Here is a 21,750-nt window from a genome sequence, read left to right on the forward strand (position 1 = left end):
GCACAATCACAATTACATAGAAATCCAAGCCCATAGCACCAATACATCTTGGCAATTAGCATTAAAATATATATATTTTAAAAGAATGCTCTATTACCAGCTTACTGAAAAAGTAATCTTAAAACTGTGTTTTGCAGTAACAGAATTTTAGTTTGCATAAATAAACATTACACCAATGTAGTCAAACTGCTGAACATTGTAATATTTCATGCAAAATTCAGTTAGTAACTATAAGCATGTAATTTGGCTAAAAAGCTTTAGTTTTATACAACTGGTGACAAATAGAGGATTTCTTCCTGATTCTCTTCCCATCATTGCAGTATCCTCAAGTGAATAGTTGCTCCAGTTTATAATTCAATTACTGGAAACAAAAAGAATTCACAACAGACTGAATGGTCACAGTTAAGGTGCTGGGCTTTCTTAGTGTATCATTTTAAACCAAACAATGTAGCTCTGATATATTTGTCTCAGGGACATGCAGCACAATAACCCTCTACTTATCCCAGCATATTGTGGTCTTCACTGAGATAGAGATAATTAAATTGCTGTTTACTTAAATTGTTGCTTAAACACTGTTTTCAGTCTACAGATCTACAACAGATTAAGAAAAGAGATATACAGATAATACATTGGGTTAACAATACTTCTCCTCCCAAATGGATACTATAATTCCAAAACTTAGTTTCCTAAGCCAGGCACTGCTTCACTACATACCTTCATGTTCTGGCTAAACAACATTCTTCCTGGTCTAGTATTGATTGCATATACATAGGAGTAATGTATTAGCTGCTCAATTGACCAGAGTCATGGATGCTGACTTCTGGATAGTCCACCAGGCCAGATTCTTAATATTAATGAAAAATGGCTCCAAATATTGTCCTACTGATAGTTAAGAAATTCAATTTTAAAAAGGTTAAACATATCCACCCCACCTTCTGACAAGCACTGGGTAAACCATATATGGGAGACACTTCCAACAGACAATGTCTTCCTGTCCTCTCAAGCAATACCTTTGGATTTTCAAAACGCCTTCGATAAGGTACCGCATTGTGGACTCATGACTAAGGTTAGAGCATGTGGAGTCAGGGGACAGGTAGCAGAATGGATAGCAAGTTGGCTATAAAACAGAAAACAGAGTGTTGGGGTTAAGGGTAGCTACTCAGACTGAGAAAAGGTGGGAAGTGGTGTTCCACAGGGATCGGTGCTGGGACCACTGTTGTTCACAATTTATATTAATGATTTGGATTTGAGAATTGGAAGTACAATTTCAAAATTTGCAGATGACACCAAATTGGGGGGTACAGTTATTACAAAGGAAGAGTGCGTCAAAATGGAAGGGGTCATTAATAAACTTGCAGAATAGGCGTGTAATTGGCAAATGAATCTCAATATAGATAAATGTGAGGTGATGTATTATGGTAAGATGGCCACATACTGCTTGGATAATAAGAGGCTAAATGGGATAGAGGAGCAAAGGGATCTAAGGATACAGATACAAAATCACTAAAAGTAGCGACGCAGGTTAATAAGGCCATAAAAAAGGCAAATCAAACAATGGGGGATAGAACTGAAAAGCAGAGAAGTTATCCTAAACTTGTACAGAACCTTGGTTAAACCACACTTGGGAGTACCGTGCACAGTTCTGGTCTCCATATTGTAGAAAGGATATAGAGGCACTGGAGAGTGTGCAAAAAAGATTGACAAGGATGATACCAGAACTGTGAGAATATATTTATCAGGAAAGGCTGAATAGGCTGGGGCTCTTTTCTCTGGAAAAGAGAAGGCTGAGGGATGACCTGATAAAGGTTTTTAAAATAATGAAAGGGTTTGACAGGGTAAACGTAGAGAAAATGTTTCCAATTGTGGGGGAGCCCAAAACCCCAAAGGTCATAAATATAAAATAGTCGCTAATAAATCCAATAGGGAATTCAGGAGAAACTTCTTTATCCAAAAAGCAGTAAGAATGTGGAACATGCTACCGCAAGGAGTAATTGAGGCAAATAGCATAGGTGCATTTATGGGGAAGCTAGATAAGCACACGAGTGAGAAAAGAATAGAAGATTATGCTGATAGGGTTAGATGAAGTAGGCTCGTGTGGAGCATAAACACCGGCATAGACCAGTTGGGCCGAATTACCTATTTCTGTGCTGTGGTTTTGATGTAATGCGATGTAACATATTCAGCATCATCTTAGCTCCCTAATCAGCTGTTATAGGGACAGGAGAACTTTGAATGCCAGACTTGTGAACAACCAGTTAGTCCCATAGACCCTATCATGTTGAAACAGACTGACTGAATTGCATTTGTTTGCTCCCACCTATCTGTAACTATACGCAGGTAGACACTACACTTTTGTTACCATATTTGATTCCAGAGGTGATGTGAAAGTGACTGTCCTTAACATCAAGGCAGCATTCGACCGAGTTTGGCACCAAAGAGCCTTAGTCAAACTGAAGTCAATGGTGATCTGGGGGAAAAATCTCCACTGGCTGGAGTCACACCTGGCACAAAGGAAGATGGTTGTGGTTATTGGAGACCAATCATTGCAGCCCCAAGACATCGCTGCAGGAGTTCCTCAGGGCAGAAACCTAAGCCCAACTATCATCAACTGGTTCAAAAAAAACCTTGAAATTTACTGAGTTGGCATATTCTGTATCCTGCTGTGCAGTTTTGACGGCATCGCATTTGTTTCTGCCCTTCAGCAAAAACAGATTTAGGATGGAAATTATCTGTTCAAAAAACTGAAAAAACTGCTCTACAATTTTGAAACTACAATTTAGCCAGTTTTTTTGTGCAGCTGTGACTATCACTGTGACTCTTTTGTTCTTTTTTGGCTGCATCTATTAAAATTTGATAAATGTAATATAGGAGTAAAAGAAGTCAAGTTTATTCATGCAACGTGTTGCATTTATATAGCAGCTTTAACATAGGAAAATGTTCTAAAGCACTTCACAGAGGTGTAACCAAAAAAATGGATCCCGAGCCAAAAGAAGAGTTATTAGGAGGGGTGACCAAAAGCTTGGTTGAAGCGATGGTTTTAAAAGGAGGAGACGGAAGTGGAGAAGTTAGGGAGGGAATTCCAGAGCATGTGGTGTAGGCAGCTAAAGGCAGGGCAAATGGAGGGGGGTGAACAAGAGACCAGAGTTAGAAGAATGGAGAGTAGGGGGGCGTGGGATTGTAGGGCTGGAGGAGGTTATAGAGATCAAGATGGGGGATTTAAATATGAGAATGAGAATTTTAAAGTTGAGGCATTGGGGGACTGGGAGTCAATGTAGATCAGTGAGGACAGGGATCATAGGTGAGTGAAACTTGATGCGGGATAAGATACAGGCAGCAGAGATTTAGATGACCTGTTGTTTACGGAGGATGCAGGATGGAAGGTTAGTCAATGTTTAGCTGGAGGGAATGGGATGAATGTGGATCATAAAAAAATATTTTATTTGTTCCTAATTGCTGGTGATTTTTTCTGCTCCTTGTGGGATGTCAATACAGGGAGTCAAGTGTTCAGCACTCCAGGTAAGTTAATAGTGTGGGACAGATTTATAGTGAAACTCCTTTCATTCCAGGGGCTCTAAACTAATGGATAATGATATAAAGTTGGCTGATGGGGATAATTCTAAATATGAAGAAAGTACATTTTCTTGCTTTAGACTATAATATGACACTTCTGTTTAGTAAAGTCCACCACCAATAAAAGTGCCATGTCAATTTATCATCATATGTAACACTGTGGTACAGGACCACTTTCATACTTGCCAGCTGTTCACACAGTTCAGAGGCAATCAAGGCACCTTTCACAGAACTGACAGACCTCATGCTAACTCAGCTGCAATGTCTCCATGTTAAGGGAAATTGAATAGTTTTGAAGCTCAAAATAACTTAAAATCGCCGAGGTAACTTACTCCTGGAGCCTCGGGAGCTGACTGGTTTGGATTTTCGCCCGCTACAAGGGCACTGCCCAAAGCCAGCAAAGTCCATTTTTAACATACGCTTATTGGGTCTGATGACACCATCGGGATCCGACTACAATTTTAACTTGGTGGCCTGAGCAGGAAGCGGTAATGAGTTTCCCACCAGACCAACCCAGTGACACAGCGGAGCAAAGCCAGAAGACTTCCAAGAAGGTGAGTTTTTGCAGCTCAAAAGAACTTATCTCCTGTATAAGTCACTCTTTATGTTTCAAGGACATAAAGGCGTGACAGAGTGCCACTAAAACACCACATTTTACCGCGCTAGCGTGTTATGCAGGCTAGTCTTCTTAATTCAAAGTTATTTCATTTAAATGATCTGATAATTCAAATTTTAAGTACAGGAATTAAAGTTGTGATCAGTTCAGACAATGTTCTTCACTACAGAGGTTCCTTTACAAACATGATTTCTTCTAATACGGAGTCTCATTTGAGTCTGATTCACCTTGTACTCACATCTTCTAATTCTCTCCTCACAGTCCAAGACAGATGGCCTGATTTCATCATACTTTGTCCACTGGTCTCTGTATTTTAAACGCTGGGATCATGTCCTCTCTCATTCTTTGTTTCTCCAATGAAAATGATTAACTTCTGATTCTGAAGATCAGTTACTGAAAGGAGTCTGCTCAAGCAACAGCTATTGGACTTTAGACTATGTTATTTTTCATCTGATAGTTGCACGTTCTTTACTAAGGATTATAGAATTAAACCTGCTTTTCTGTATTTTAATACAGTAGTCATTTGTAACCAGTAGCATACAGGAGAGATCTGAACGTGTTCTCTCACCCAAGAACTTGTCTTTAGCTCTTGCCATCCCTGCAAAAAGCTGATGCATGTGGTGGATTTGTACCAGCAATCATGCACACACAAACTTCAGCACTGTGCTCCAGGCACACCTGTCCCGTATTTCACCAAGAGCAGTCGCAGCTGATCCCTGGGGTCTGACACGTTGAACGTTTCAGTATTTTTTTGCAAGGAACAGAAGTCTAGAAGTTACTGTTGGCCAAATTAACAGACAAACATTTAATTTGTTCGTATGAGATTTCTTTGCTATTTTAATACTGGCATCAATGCCTCAGCCAAAATAGTAGAGAAAAGAATATCATCAAAATGTATCAAGCATTCAGCTCCTAATAATGCCACCAGCAATTTCTTCATGAAAGTCTTAAATGCATGCTGTTAAGCCAAAGAACATGTTCATCAGTGAGAAGCAAAGGCTATGGAAAACTGTGATACTGCTGTTTATTCCAGTCAATGTTATTAAGAATCAATCAAGCAAATGCAATGATAATCCATTTATGCTTCAGAAGATGCATTTTTCATGAGTTCCAACAGCCTGTCTAACATCCACTACACTATATGTCACCACATTATTGAGCCAAGGACTGAACAATTTCATGTACACTGATACCATCACAAACTGTAAGACATAACGTATGAAATTAAAGTTTTTGGCATTGTATGTTTCTGACAAAGCACGCTTATATTGCAGCAGAGCCATTAGCTAAGAATCAATTTGTGTTGCTTCCACAGACTGAAACCAATCAAAAGAAAAACAATAATACCTCGTTACACAGTTACTTGTACAGCTACTGTACACCACAGGGATCAATAAAACTCTCAACCATTTTTCAACCTTATCTGACAACAGTAATCAACATAACGTGTTCAGTTCCGACACATCTACAGCCCTTCATTTATCAACAACGTACCTTACCTTGGCCATTAGCTATCTCATAGTTTGTCTTCACCTCCCCTCCCCCACGAGTGCACTTAGGACTGCTTAGGATACAATTAAATTCCTTCTTTCACTATTTTAAATGGTTTAACGTCTCAATTAAAATGAGCATGTTAACACCACAGTTAGAACAATGAAAGAAGGAATTTCATACCTACACATTAATTTCAAGACCAATGTGATTTAGCTTAACTGTCCAAAATGGATGAGGTGACAAAATGCAAAGCTATGTATTTTCTACATGCAAGTAATAGCTTAATAACTACCAGCAAAGAATATGTTAAACCTTTTACTATATTTCCTATATTAGCTTGGTGCTGTTTACTAATGCTTTGGGCCTCCATTCCTAGTCTCTGGGCTTCTGCCAAATTGAGAGGACTAGACGCCAGGAGCATACAGCAGAGGCTGCCCAGATCAGTACAGAAACCACACATACCCTTGGATGAAGGAAACAAATACCGTGTCTGTAAAACAGAATTAGAAACACGTATTTTCACGACTAAGCTTCCTTAGCTCATACTTACACATTGTGACTATAGGGCATCCTCCATAGTCTTAATCATTTTACCACTGCAAACAACTGGAAACTGCCCCCACACAATTCCCAAGTGAACACCTGGAACTCACTCACAAGTGAAGTATGCACTTGAATGATCCCCTAAATTATACAAAACTAAAGTTGAATTAAATCCAGAATGCATAAAACTAGTATGTAAGTAATTTCAATTCATGCACATGAATAAATCATCTTTTTTGCTCAAGAGTTATCAAAGTACTAAACAGTATAAACATTATAATAATCCCCATGGAATAAACTGTTTCCACATTATACAATATTTAGTGTCTTAAAAACATGAAAAACATGTTTCATATAAAGCTTAAACTACAAGGTGTTGTAAAAGAAGTTGAAGGACATAATACATATTTTTGTGGTAACTTCTCAAATGCAATTTGATCTCTTTCAAACACTCACCATCTGAATAGGTTTCTTGCGAAGATCTCTCTCTGTCACTAGCTTCTCCTGCTCTGTGACATAAAGACCCTTCTGTGCAAGAGCCTGTACAACTGCATCATGACCCAGCAGTGGTTTGGCAGCATCACTCTTCAAGATCAGGCTCCCAGCACGACAGTACAGCTCAGCAGAAAGAAGCAGGTTGACAACAGGTGGTTTAATGTGTTCCTGTTCATACTGGTCTGTGTAAAACGGTTCTCTAAGTTCCTCTGGTACATGGTCTTAAAAAAAGCAAAAAAGCAAAAAAGCAATCAAATCAGAATGTTGTGCATGCATAATGCTAGAAAACTGGATAGCATTTTATTTTGCAAACAAAATACATTTTTACTTATTGTTACACACAGTATTCTCACAGTACGTGTTGAAGTTTTCTCTCTACAATGAATACAGTAATCGCAATTCTCTCTCTAATACTCCCTTCAGAAATTTTGTGAAAACCATGTTGTAAATTGAAAGGCGCTTTAACAGAAACAGCGCATTTCATTATGCAGCCGTAAGAATGTCTGCCATATCAGACTGCAGGATATCCGAGGATCATACTAAAGTGATATTGTGCTAACATCTGCACTGGTCACTTAAAAACTCCAACGTGTTTTTAAAAAAAGATCTATTTACCAGTGCTAGTTCAATATGTTGTACAATCCAAAAGATTTGTCAGTTGAAAGTAGAAGCATAGAATTTTGCAGCACAGAAAGAGGCTATTCAGCCCATTGTGCCTGTGCCAGCTCTCAAAGAGCTAACCACTTAGTCCCATTCCCCTGCCTGTTCCCCATATACCTTTCCAAATGTTTTTTTTAAATGTACCAATTCCCTTATAAAAGCGATTATGAATTCGGCTTCCACCACTGTTTCTGGTTCGACGTGCCATATCCTAACAGTCCTCAGCATAGATCAAAAAAAAATTCCAAACCATTCTTTTGATGATCTTAGATTTATGCCCTCTAGTTACTGAATCACTGACCAGTGGAAACATTTTTCCCTATTAACTGTCAAAACCCTTCATAATTTTGAACATCTCGATCAGATCCTCTCTGAACCCTCTCTGCTCCAATGAAAAGAACCCCAGTTTCTTTTTTTGGCCAAAGCCTCTCATCCCTGATGTCATCTTTGTGAATCACTTCTGCACCTTCTCCATGGGTTTGACATCCTTTCCAAAGTGGAACACCCAAAACTGGATCTAATTTTCTAATTGTGGTCTAATCAATGAATTGTACAGATTAATTAACATTACCTAATCTTTGCTTTTATAGCCACTGCCCCCCGTTTATAGAAACCTCTGATCTCATATGCTAAATCTATATAAAAGGAGATAAACGTGTCGGACTTTTGTTCTTGTTATTAAGCAGACAATATGATGGAAATTACCATCCTATGTGGAGCATTACAATGAAATATAATGCTACAGAAAAACTTAATATAAGAAATGGTAAAATATGAAATCAAGCAAAAGTTTGAAAGTTTCTTTAATTAGAAATAATAGCTTCACTAACCCCTCTTTGGAGAGGAGGGTTAAATCTAGCTGTACTTTTTAAAATAATCATGTCCTAAATTATGATAATGTCCATTCTTCTCTGCAAAAAGATATAATGCTATCCCCACTCCCAGCTTCTGTCAGTAACTCTAAACTAGTGACGCCTACATTAAAAAAAAAATCACAAACCAAGGTCTAGGAATATATTTAGTGCATCCCTTTTTGAGATAAATTATGTCTTCTTACAACGCAAGTCCATTTTTATTGGAAGATCGTAGGTAAAACCTTCACGAGTCTCATTTCGACAGAATATAAGTTTGTTTTTCAGAAACAATATATTTTCCAATTATGACAAAGCAAATGATCTAAGCCACATTGCTCACTGCTTTACTTTACAGGGCAGCATTACATATCGGTATTGTTGAAAAATGTTTCAGCTTCTGAGCATTATTTCAGTCAGCCTTAGCTCTTCAATCAAAAAAACTGGTATGTAATGCACTTTGTAACCTAAAGCAAACACATGCCTGAGTGCACTTTGCTTACATATACAGTAAGGATGCAATGACACTCAGAACTAACTCTACAGCAGTACCACATGATGGAAGAATATAATTACATTAAAGTGGTACACAAACTATCAGAATGAACGGTTGCCATTATCCAGCAGCTACAATGAAGCCACATTATAAACTGCCCTATTTGCTCCTCAAATATGATTCATTTTTCCCATGCTGCACACATCCCCAGTCATGAATTAGGTATTTGCTTCAGATAATGTTCCAATTTAAATTTGCCTATGGTCCACTCAGAGCTGTGCTGTGCTGTACTGTACTTTTTATCTTCAGTTCAGCCATAAAATAATAATCTGTGAAATAATATAACTTTAAATGAGGCTGAAACTCTTAGGACTTTCATATAAACTGTATTGTGGCAAAGAAGTTTAAAAGAATTATTAACTAGAAACATTTCAGAATGTCATATCTTAATGGGATACAATAAATATTTTAAATCGAATGGAATCATAGAACGGTTACAGCACGGAAGGAGGCCATTCAGCCCATCAAGTCTGTGCTGGCTCTCTGCAAGAGTAATCTAGCTAGTCCCAGTCCCCCACCCTATCCCCGAAGCCCTGCAAATCTTTTCCCTTCAAGTACTTATCCAATTCCCTTTTGAAAGCCACGATTGAATCTGCCTCCACCACCCCCTCAGGCAATGCATTCCAGATCATAACCACTCGCTGTGTAAAAAAGTTTTTTCTCATGTTGCCATTGGTTCTTTTGCCAATCACCATAAATCTATGTCCTCTGGTTCTTGACCCTTCTGCCAATGGGAACAGTTTTAGTCCCATTAATTTCTCCAGTACTTTTTCTTTACTAATTTAATTACTTTAAGTTCCTCACTCTCATTACACCCTTGGTTCCTCACTATTTCTGGTATGTATTTTGTGTCTTCTACTGTGAAGACAGATACAAAATATTTGTTTAACATCTCTGCCATTTCCTTATTCTCCATTATAATTTTTTCTGTCTCTGCCTCTGAGGGAACCATGTTTACTTTCTCTAATCTCTTACTTTTTACATACTTGTAGAAGCTCTTACAATCTGTTTTTATATTTCTTGCTGGTTTACTCTCATATTCAATTTTCTCCCTCTATCAATTTCTTGGTCATCCTTTACTGATTTCTAAAACCCTCCCAATCCTCAGGCTTACTATTCTTTTTGGCAACATCTTCTCTTCTTAGAGAAAAGAACCCCAGCCTGTTCAGCCTTTCCTGATAGGTATAACTTCTCAGTTCTGGTATCATCCTAGTAAATCTCTTTTGCTATGTTCAGTTTTAATGTCCCTATTTTTAATTAACCTTTTTTAAAAAAAATTTTTTTAAAGTGTGCAAATCCTTTCATTTTTTCCTCAGAATCCGTCTCCAACTCTGGCAGTTTCGCGAGGCCACATCAGCTGCAATTAAGAGAGCAGGCAGACAATGTAAGAAAGGTCAAGGATGAGAAAAGGTCATTTAGCCTATTTGAACTTCATCTTTCTAGTATTCCAACTGTCCCATTAAAGCATCCAGTTGGACTTTGAAAATTCCAAAAGTTTTTTCCCCTAAATCACACTACCTGCCAAATTATTGCAAGCTTTGCAAAAAAAAAAATCAAATAAACAACCTAATTTTTCAAATAAATATATAATTTTTACTCATCAAGGGGAGAGGTGTCACTGCTGAGGAATGGAAAGCTTTTCTATTTTTGGTTCCAAATTTCAGCATCAAGTACAGTATTCAATGGTCAGGTATTGCTAAGATACATTTGAGAATAAAGCTGACTCCAATATACCCTAATGACGTGTTGAGAACAAAAAGGAAAATGTTTAGTACAGAATACTTCATCATTTGGATTTTAAAAATGGGTTAGTTAGGAAATCTCTCCTTAATGGAAGTGTCACCTGTGGCTCAGTGGTAGCACTCTCATCTGAGTCAGATGGTTGTGGGTTCAAGCCCCACTCCATAGACTTGAGCACATAATCTAAATTGACATTCAGTGCAATTACTGAGGGGGTGCTGCATTATCAGAGGTGCAGTCTTCCGAATAAGACCTTAAACCAAGGCCCCATCTGCCCTCAAAAAAGATCCCATGGCACCATTCGAAGTACAGCAGGGGAGTTCTCTCAACCAACATCACTAAGACAGATGATCTGGCTGTTTATCTTATTGCTGTTTGTGGGACCTTGCTGTGTGCAAATTGGCTGCCGTGTTTCCCTACATTACAACTGTGACTACACTTCAAAAAGTTCTGCATTGGCTGTAAAGCTCTTTGGAATTTCCTGATGTCAAGGAAGATGGCATATAATTGCAATTGTAAACAATTTTACAACACCAAGTTATAGTCCAACGATTTTATTTTTAATCCCACAAGCTTTCGGGGGCTTTCCCCTTCCTGAGGAAGGGGAAAGCCCCCGAAAGCTTGTGGGATTAAAAATAAAATCGTTGGACTATAACTTGGTGTTGTAAAATTGTTTACAATTGTTAACCCCAGTCCATCACCGGCATCTCCACATCATATAATTGCAAGTTCTTTCTTTGTTTTCTTTGCACTCACACTGCAAATAGCGCAAGTGGTTTTGGCTTTGCACCAATACTAAGCCTATGAAGTGTATATTGGGTGTCAAGGTCTCAAATGATTCAAAAGCAAAACTGCTTCACGCCAATGCTACAGCTGTAGTATGAATGCAGGAGTAGTTATTCATTTTTCCTCTTTCAGGTCTTCATTCACAATTAGTACTATTGCAATCATTCATGTATAACAACAACAACTTACATTTATATAGCACCTTTAACATAATACAATGTCCCAAGGTGATTCACAGGAGTATAATCAGACAACATTGACACCGAGCCCAAGGAGGAGATATTAGGACAGGTGACCAAAAGTGTGGTCAAAGAGGTAGGTTTTAAGGAGCGTCTTAAAGAATGAGAGGGTGACCCAAGTGCATATCGGAGGAACTCCATTTATTTTCATGGAAGCTGCGAGCCTGGAAGCCAATCCAAAGGCATCTGAGCTGGGAAAATTAGAACTACCTGGATCTGGCTATGTACTCAGCTTGGATTAGCTGAAATGGTGGGTCTCCATAGTGCAGCAAAGATGAACTAACAGAAAGTATCTCCTACTGATATTAAATATCTGACTTACTTTTTCTTATTACTTTGTATCAAAAGTACTTCCTCCTTCTAGAAAAGCACACATACAAAACTGTTTCCAACAGCAGTCACCTTTATAGCATCTACGAAGAGTGCCCCTTTGTGCCAAATGGTGGGTGGCTATTTTTTTGTGCGAGGACTAGCACTAGGATCTGGGCTGAGAATATATAAACTCATTTCACAGAGGACTTTCAGAGCTAAGAGAGCAGAAACATCCCATCAGTGAAGATATATGCGAACTTAGGGCCCAGAGGTAAACGGAATCAAGAACCCAATTATACTGCACACTTAAGAGGGCATGGAGAGTGCTTGCTCCTATTACAACTAATAATAAACTATGTTGTGGCCTGAAATGTAACCAATAAGAGATTTGCTGACAGAAATTGGAATTTTGAAAGGATGTGTCAAAAAGCAGGAAGTGGCAATACATGAGATGACAAAAGGTGACATAACAACTAACACAGAAAAATAAAATATAATCCTGTTTTATTCGTGTTCCAGTGAATGTTTTACAAAAATAGTGGCAACATAACATGCCAGTGACCACCTTTATATCAGCTTACAAAAAAATAATTTTAAATTGGTGACAGATTAAGAGATGATATTCTCCTTTTTAAATATTACTAAATGTGCTGTTTCTTTTGTAACTGCTTGTTGGAAAAGACTTTTACAACACCAAGTTACAGTCCAGCAATTTTATTTGAAATTCACAAGCTTTTGGAGGCTTCCTCCTTCCTCAGGTGAATGTGGAAATTTGAAATTCACAAGCTTTCGGAGGCTTCCTCCTTCCTCAGGTGAATGGTGAATTTCCACATTCACCTGAGGAAGGAGGAAGCCTCCGAAAGCTTGTGAATTTCAAATAAAATTGCTGGACTATAACTTGGTGTTGTAAAATTGTTTACAATTGTCAACCCCAGTCCACCACCGGCATCTCCACATGTTGGAAAAGAGTTAGCACAGGCAAAACAAATGGATCAGTCTCTTTAGCTCACCTCTGCTAAAAGGGAAGATACTGTAAAATTTAACAGTTCTGAGCATGCACATTGTAAACACATCACAACAGGAGTTTGGAGAATTTGCACTTGGCTCAATGGCTCTGAGCCTGAGCTCTAGGTCTGGCACTGAAAACAAAAACAGAACAGACCAAACCAGCACTCTTGATAATCGCCTAAGATACTATTGTTTCAAAGGCAAAGTCAACTATTCAGTGACATCAAACTCACTTCCAACCAGAAGAAAAAGTCAGTTGGTTAGAATTCATAATGTATTTTTAAAATCACAATAAAAAATGTTGCAAAAATGAAAGATCTCATATAGAGACTATGCTGTATGTTATCATTTGTAAAATAAGTCATTTTACTATAAATTAGGGGAAAACATTAATTACAGCAAAGCTGCTTAATTTGATTTTTTAAACAGCTAAATGTGCAACAAATTTACAATATTTTGGTTGATTCAGAAAATCATGTGAATTGTAAAGTATCAAGGGATATTTTTCCATACTGGATTCAAAATCTACAGGAAATAACAGTAATACAGACTGAAACTTTGTGTCAAATTGTTGTGCCCTCACAATCCCCCTCCCACACACAAACAAAAATGTTTGTTGAAGTCAAAGTAAATTCTAGTATCACTATAAAATACAAGTGCGCTTCAAAAAGCTGTGACTAAGAAATAATCAAATCAAGGCATTTATTGCTAATCTATGTCCACACTGTACTGAATTGATAAGCCTTATCAACCCATCAAAACAAGTGATTGTGTTCACCAAGCTCTTGGTTAATCACGGCAACTCACAGTTTAGCTCTCAGCCTCTATTTCATTCGTAATTCCAAAATAATGCTGCCTTGTACTTTTTAAAGGACCAATCAGCGTCGTTAACGCAGAGACAGTGGCTCTAACAGGCCCACAAAAACCCATTTTCCTCCGCCTGTTCTAAGCCTACAGATGATGCCGGTTTTCTGGACGCCACAATATCAACTGCAGATCATACAAAAAAATCACTCTCGCACCTCTCCTTGACCTTGCACCTATCTTGCCTACGTTTGGACATTTGCAATACTACAAAACGTGTACATCACAGATGCAAAAATGCCTATCCATAAAAAAATGTACTCCACATATTCATGTTAAAGCTATAGCTAAAACTACTGAACCTCGATAATTAGAGAATTGTTAAAAGCAAAATTCATATAGGGTAACAGTAAACAAATAATCGCAATGCTGTCACTAAATATTTAACATTTTAGCATTTAACCTAATCATGCCACATCAGTTTTAGATGGGAAATTATGGATGCGTCCAGCAGTTTGTCGTTTGATCTGTATAAATACAAAACAAATACATGTACATGCTTGGCATTCCTACAACACAATATAATCTAGTAATACGGCAAGGGATAATGACAAACACATGGGAAAAGATAAACTGGGATCTTTCATTTTTGGGGGAAAAAAAACAAATAAACCAGTAAACTTTCCGTGCTTTAATCGGGATTCAGATCCAACAACTGAAGAAATAGATAAATGTTTAAAAAAATGAATTAACGTCCGAATTTTAAGAAAATGAAATCTTTGAAGGGGGACGAGGTCAGCCCGATGGCGTTCAGTGTATGGGATGTCCGGGTGGTGGGAAGGAGGGAAGGAGGGCCGGCTGTCTCTCTGCTGCATTCCCCACTATTGACGGTGGAAATGCCCGAGTTCCCCCCCCCCCCCCAGCCCGACCCACCGAGGCTCCGCAGAGGCGCCACCTACCTGTCCCGAACGCCTTCGCTACCAACCACGAAAGGCTGCAGGCGATCTTGGCTCTGGAAAAATCATAATGATCGAAAGCTTTGATGGTCGGGACGATGAAGGTCTTCTTCATTTCCCTGCCCGGATCCGTCGCGTCGCCCATAATAAAACTGGTCTTTTTTTTTTGTTTCCTCCTCCTCCTGCTAATCACCAATCTTTAAATCGGATTTGCGGCAAGGAAAACCCCTGCGTGATCTACGGCATCCTTGCAACGTGGGAAGAGTCCGCTCCTTCCAATGGCTTTTAAAATCATCAACCAGCTCGGGGTGGGTTTCTGGCGTTGATATGATGATCCTCTATTTTTTTGCTAAAATGGTAAGAGAGCTTCTGCTGTCCCCGCCGAGAGCCGCTGGCTGCCTCCCATCACATCCCAGCAGGTACAAGTGAGGCTCCGCTTCCTTCCTTCCCTCCCTCCCACTAGTAACAACAAGCCCCGGCTCGCCGCTCCCGCTCCCTGTCCTCGGCCGCTCCCATCCTCAGCCTCCTGTCACTGGGCTCTGCTCCTGCTGCAATTTCCGCTGCCCCTCCGCTCGACTCCACGCAATGCGCGCTCCCGCTAACACCGCCCGGTCTATGTGTGTGTGTGTGTTAAAAAAAATTAATGCTTGCGCGCGTCCCGACCCGTTTAAAGCGCGCGACCGTCACATTCATTCCGCTTTGTAACGCGCGCGACCGTCACATTCATTCCGCTTTGTAATGCGCGCGACCGTCACATTCATTCCGCTTTGTAACGCGCGCGACCGTCACATTCATTCCGCTTTGTAATGCGCGCGACCGTCACGTTCATTCCCCTTTGTAATGCGCGCGACCGTCACATTCGTTCCCCTTTGTAATGCGCGCGACCGTCACATTCATCCCCCTTTGTAATGCGCGCGACCGTCACATTCGTTCCCCTTTGTAATGCGCGCGCCCGATCGGCGCGCGTTCCACGCCCGGGGCCGCGCGCGCGTGCGTGTGCGCGCTCCAGCTGCAGCTTGAGTTGTAATCACGCTCCACTCCTCCCGCTGTGTAAACCTTTCACAGACAGTGGACACGATTACATTTAACCACCGTTCCTTCATCTCTGCATTCCCGGGCTACCTTTAATCGCTTGCTTTTTAAAAAAAAAACCCGGAGCAATTCGAAATAATCAACAGACGCATTAACTGCAGCACATTTCAATTTAACTCACTTTCCATAACATTCGCTTGATGCTTTATCGTTACACCAGCCCTAACTTTTTTTTCCACAAACTCTCAGGATTGGAAAAATTTTGGAAACAATCCATTCCTGATATTTGTTCTATATATGTCGTTTTTAAGACAGTTTATATTACATTTGATCTTATTTTGGAAAGTCCACCGCAGGAAATATTACATTTTCATGAACTCAGCCAAACAACATTAGGGACCGTGGATCACGTAAAATAATACATAAACTGCCACAACTCACGCATATGCGCGGGACTTATGAGAATTATATGAGTCAACAGCACTGGCTAGTTCATTAAACATGATGTGGAGATGCCGGTGATGGACTGGGGTGGACAAATGTAAGGAGTCTTACAACACCAGGTTATAGTCCAACAGCTTTATTTGAAATCACAAGCTTTCCGCGCTTTCCTCCTTTGTCAGGTGAGTGTAGGATTCCATAAAGGTACAGCATATATAGTCAGAGTGTAATCCTACACTCACCTGAGGAAGGAGGAAAGATCCGAAAGCTTGTGATTTCAAATAAAGCTGTTGGACTATAACCTGGTGTTATAAGACTCCTTACATTAGTTCATTAAACCACTGGTTCCAAGATATATCCTCTACGAAAAAATGAACGAATTAGAGCATTTTCCCAATCCTGATGCAAATTTCCAGATTTTGATTTAATTTAAAACTATATATCCAAGGATTGGAGGTCCTATTTAAATCTATCAATGGAAGTAAGTATTGCAGCCATCCGTAGTCCAACGGTGAAACACCATAGTAGTAACTCTGGGTAGTGATGAGCAAAATAAAAAAGGAATTTTCATTCCATTTTAACCTGAAATTGTATTATTGTCCTGCCATGTTAACATAGCTATACATAGCTTATCTGAATTTGTTACTATACACAGGACAATGTATGAAGACCTGGGATTATGGTTTTGTGTTTGACCTACTAACCCAGAAGTCATGATGTGGAGATGCGGTTGTGAATGAGTAACCCGACTGGTGTTAGAATCAGAGAAAGTTACTGCACAGAAGGAGGCCATTTGGCCATCGTGTCCATGCCGACTGAAAAAGAGCTATCCAGCTTAATCCCACTTCCCAGCACTTGGTTGGTGGTCCTGTAGGTTACTGCACTTCAAGTGCAGGTCCAAATACTTTTCAAATGAGTTAAGGGTTTCTGCCTCTACCACCCTTTCAGGCAGTGAGTTCCAGACCCCTAACACCCTTTGGGTGAAAAAATTTCTCCTCAGCTCCCCTCTAATCCTTCCGCCAATTACTTTAAATTTATGCCCCTGGTCACTGACCCCTCTGCTAAGGTAATTGATCCTCCTTATCCATTCTATTTAGGCCCCTCATAATTTTATACATCTCAATTAAATCACCCCTCAGCCTCTTCTGTTCCAATGAAAACAACCCCAGCCTATCCAATCTTTCCTCACAGCTAAAATTCTCCAGTCCTGGCAACATCCTTGTAAATCTTCTCTGTACCCTCTCCAGTGCAATCACATCTTTCCTGTAATGTGGTGACCAGAACTGTACACAGTACTCAAGCTGTGGCCTAACTAGTGTCTTATACAGTTCGAGCATAACCTCCCTGCTCTTATATTCTATGCCTCAGCTAATAAAGCCGTATGCCTTTTTAACCACCTTATCTACCTGTCCTGCTACCTTCAGGAATCTGAGGACATGCACTCCAAGGTCCCTCTGTTCCTCTACAACTCTCAGTATCCTTCCATTTATTGTGTATTCCCTTGCCTTGTTTGCCCTCCCCAAATGCATTACCTCACACTTCTCCGGATTGAATTCCACCTGACCAGTCCATTGATATCTTTCTGCAGTCCACAGCTTTCCTCCTCACTATCAACCACATGACCAATTTTTGTATCATCTGCAAACTTCTTAATCATGCCCCTTACATTTAGGTCTAAATCATTAATATATAACACAAAAAGCAATGGACCTAGTACTGAACCAGGTGGAACCCCTCTGGAAACAGCCTTCCAGTCACAAAAACAACCGTCGACCATTACCTTTTGCTTTCTGACACTGAGCCAATTTTGGATCCATTTTGCCACTTTCCCTTGGAGCCCATGGGCTTTTACTCTTATCCCACAAATCTTTGTAATATCGTCTCTTTACACCATACACTAAAAGATAATTAGTTAAAGTTAATTAGGTAAAGAGGTACTGCGCAGTCCTTGTGGAGATGAAATCCCATCTTCACACTGAGGACGCCATCCAACGTGTTGTGTGGCACTACCACCGTGCTAAATGGGATAGATTCAGAATAGATCTAGCAGCTCAAAACTGCGCTGTGGGCCATCAGCAGCAGCAGAATTGTATTCCAGCACAATCTGTAACCTCATGGCCTGGCATATTCCTCACTCTACCATTACCAACAAGCCAAGGGACCAACCCTGGTTCAACAAGGAGTGCAGAAGAGCATGCCAGGAGCAGCACCTGGCGTACCTAAAAATGAGGTGCCAACCTGGTGAAGCTACGACACAGGACTACATGCATGCTAAACAGCAGAAACAACATGTTATAGACAGAGCTAAGCGATTCCACAACCAACGGATCAGATCAAAGCTCTGGAGTCCTGCCACATCCAATCGTGAATGGTGGTGGACAATTAAACAACTAACAGGAGGAGGAGGCTCTGTAAACATCCACATCCTCAATGATGGTAGAGTCCAGCATGAGAGTGCAAAAGACAGGGCTGAAGTGTTTGCAACCATCAGCAGCCAGAAGTGTTAAGTTGGTGATCCATCTCAGCCTCCTCCCGATATCCCCACCATCACAGAAGCCAATCTTCAGCCAATCCGATTCACTCCACGTGATATCAAGAAATGGCTGAGCGCACTGGATACAACATGGGCCCCGACAACATCCCAGCTGCAGTGCTGAAGACTTGTGCTCCAGAACTAGCCACACCTCTCGCCAAACTGTTCCAGTACAGCTACAACACTGGCATCTACCCGACAATGTGGAAAATTGCCCAGGTATGTCCTGTCCACAAAAAGCAGCGCAAATCCAATCCGGCCAATTACCGCCCCATCAGTCTACTCTCAATCATCAGCAAAGTGATGGAAGGTGTTGTCGACAGTGCTATTAAGCGGCACTTACTCACCAATAACCTGCTCACCAATGCTCAGTTTGGGTTCTGCCACTCGGCTCCAGACCTCATTACAGCCTTGGTCCAAACATGGACAAAAGAGCTGAATTCCAGAGGTGAAGTTAGAGTGACTGCCCTTAACATCAAGGCAGTATTTGACTGAGTGTGGCACCAAGGCGGCCTAGTAACATTGAAGTCAATGGGAATCAGGGGGAAAACTCTCCAGTGGCTGGAGTCATACCTAGCACAAAGGAAATTGGAGTGGTTGTTGGAGGCCAATCATCTCAGTCCCAGGACATTACTACAGGAGTTCCTCAGGGCAGTGTCCAAGGCCCAACCATCTTCAGCTGCTTCATCAATGACCTTCCCTCTATCATAGGTTCAGAAATGGGGATGATTGCTGATAATTGCACAGTGTTCAGTTCCATTCGCAACCCCTCAGATAACGAAGAAGTCCATGCCTGCATGCAACAAGACCTGGACAACATCCAGGCTTGGGTTGATAAGTGGCAAGTAACATTCGTGCCAGACAAGTGCCAGGCAATGACCATCTCCAAAAAGAGAGTCTAACCACCTCCCCTTGACATTCAACGGCATTACCATCGCCGAATCCCTCACCATCAACATCCTGAGGGTCACCACTGACCAGAAACTTAACTGGACCAGCCACATAAATACTGTGGCTACAAGAGCAGGTTAGAGGCTGGGTATTCTGCAGCGAGTAACTCACCTTCTGACTCCCCAAAGCCTTTCCACCATCTACAAGGCACAAGTCAGGAAGGTGATGGAATACTCTCCGCTTGCGTGGATGAGTGCAGCTCCAACAACACTCAAGAAGCTCGACAGCATCTAGGACAAGGCAGCCCGCTTGATTGGCACCCCATCCACCAACCTAAATATTCACTCCCTTCACAACCAGCGCACCTTGGCTGCAGTGTGTACCATCTACAGGATGCACTGCAGCAACTCGCCAAGGCTTCTTCGACAGCACCTCCCAAACCCACAACCTTTACTACCTAGAAGGACAAAGGCTGCAGGCACATGGGAACAACACCCTGCACGCTCCCCTCCAAGTCACACACCATCCCAACTTGGAAATATATCGCTGTTCCTTCATTGTCGCTGGGTCAAAATCCTGGAACTCCCTACCTAACAGCACTGTGGGAGAACCTTCACCACACAGACTGCAGTGGTTCAAGAAGGCAGCTCACAACCACCTTCTCAAGGGCAATTAGGGACGGGCAATAAATGCTGGCCTTGCCAGCGATGCCCGCATCCCATGAATGAATAAAAAAAAATACAATTGGTTTAATGGTGCACTGTTTCCAACTGTGGTTTATTCCCAGTGCACCTGGAGGCATTATGAATACGCACTAATTTATTGCTGTTTGCTGCAGGATTATAATGTTTATGGATTGAATATTTTCTTCAAACTAATTTTCAAAGAAAAAGCAGTTTGAGTAATTAGCATATGATCAATATCATTTAAGAAAAGTTACATCTTCATTTAATATAATTGATTAATTTTTAATATAAAATATTAACAATTAAAGGATTTAAAAATTGTACCTCAGACAAAGAGTAATGACTCACTAGCCCCCTCCCCAAAACCCAGGGTGAAAATTCATGTTTTTTGTGCGGGAAAGTGGTTTTTACTTTGTTTTGTTTATCCATTTTGATCAAAGAAGACAACAATAAATCATAAACATACAATTCAAACTTATGTACGTGTTCAATTAACTCTTTCATCATTAAGATCAAAAAATGGTTTGTCCCATTTTTAAGGGAATAACTCATTTGTACCAAAATTGCATTTACAATAAAATTGTCGCATAAATTTTCTGCTGCCCAATTCTTCTAAATCATAATTTTATTGATATGAAAAGAGATTAACATCATTATTTGTAATTTGTTAGATGACCAAATGCTAGGAATCACTTAAAGTGGTGAAAACAAAGTGGGTTGCAAATGGCCTCTTACAATATCCCCAACATATTAAAATGTATATAAGAGATGGGTTTGTCTCTTGGTACCTGATTCACATTGTGGATAATATATTGAGGCAGTAAATGTCGATAAAAATCAAAAATATATTTTAAAAAGAGGTTATGCAACATGTTACACAGAAGGTAACTATGTAATTTGGCCACTAAATTTTGTAAAGTACTCAAATGGGAAGGAAAGTCAAATTGGAGTATTTTCTATTCAAAGTATTCCCCTCAACAGTGCTCAAAAAAATATAGCACCAAACATAGAATTACCTCTCATTAAATATCAATATGTTTCTGGCCTCATAGAAACATGATATGTTGAGTGTCCAGTTCTCTTCACCTGTTCCAGTGATGTCAGTTATGGAGAAAGCCCATATACAACCTTATGGCTCCATTTATTAAAAGGGAAACCAAAATCTGAGACCAATTTAGAGGTGATCCAAAGTCTAATCTGCGAAAAACACTGAATGCTTTTGAAATATTTGTTTAATTATTGTTCAATTAGAATACAATTAGAATAATGGCGTGGGAGGGAGGGGTTCCATTTCATGGGACACTGGCACCAGTGTTGGGACAGGAAGAAGCTGTACCGCTAGGACAGGCTCCACCTGAACCAGAATGGGACCAGTGTCCCAACGGAAAGGATAAATAGGGCTGTCGATAGGACTTTAAACTAGTAAGATGGGGGGGAGGATCTGTTGAAAATAACGTAAGTCTGAAGATAAAAGAAATAGGACATGAGAGTAAAGGTCAGACCAAGGTAAGGAACAAGGGTGACATAAACGGTCAGA

General features: G+C 40.3%; 1 protein-coding gene and 1 long non-coding RNA gene across 3 annotated transcripts in view; one reads left to right on the forward strand and one right to left on the reverse strand.

Annotated features, from left to right (window-relative positions):
• Window positions 1-15,144, reverse strand: part of LOC137325470 (calmodulin-regulated spectrin-associated protein 2-like) — a 156,765-nt gene extending 141,621 nt beyond the window's left edge. For both annotated transcript variants that reach the window (XM_067990616.1, XM_067990615.1), the window contains exons 1-2: window positions 14,634-15,144; window positions 6,680-6,939 (exon numbers count right to left, since the gene is read on the reverse strand). In XM_067990616.1, coding sequence (XP_067846717.1) covers window positions 6,680-6,939; window positions 14,634-14,775 — 402 coding nt within the window. In that variant the 5' untranslated portion in view covers window positions 14,776-15,144. The remainder of the gene's footprint in view (window positions 1-6,679; window positions 6,940-14,633) is intronic.
• Window positions 14,664-20,691, forward strand: LOC137325472 (uncharacterized). The gene is made up of 2 exons (XR_010963883.1): window positions 14,664-14,987; window positions 16,759-20,691. It is a non-coding gene; the product is annotated as an uncharacterized lncRNA (long non-coding RNA).
• The last annotated feature ends 1,059 nt before the right edge of the window (window positions 20,692-21,750 follow it).

The sequence above is a fragment of the Heptranchias perlo genome, chromosome 9 (assembly GCF_035084215.1).
Source record: "Heptranchias perlo isolate sHepPer1 chromosome 9, sHepPer1.hap1, whole genome shotgun sequence".
NCBI lineage: Eukaryota > Metazoa > Chordata > Chondrichthyes > Hexanchiformes > Hexanchidae > Heptranchias > Heptranchias perlo.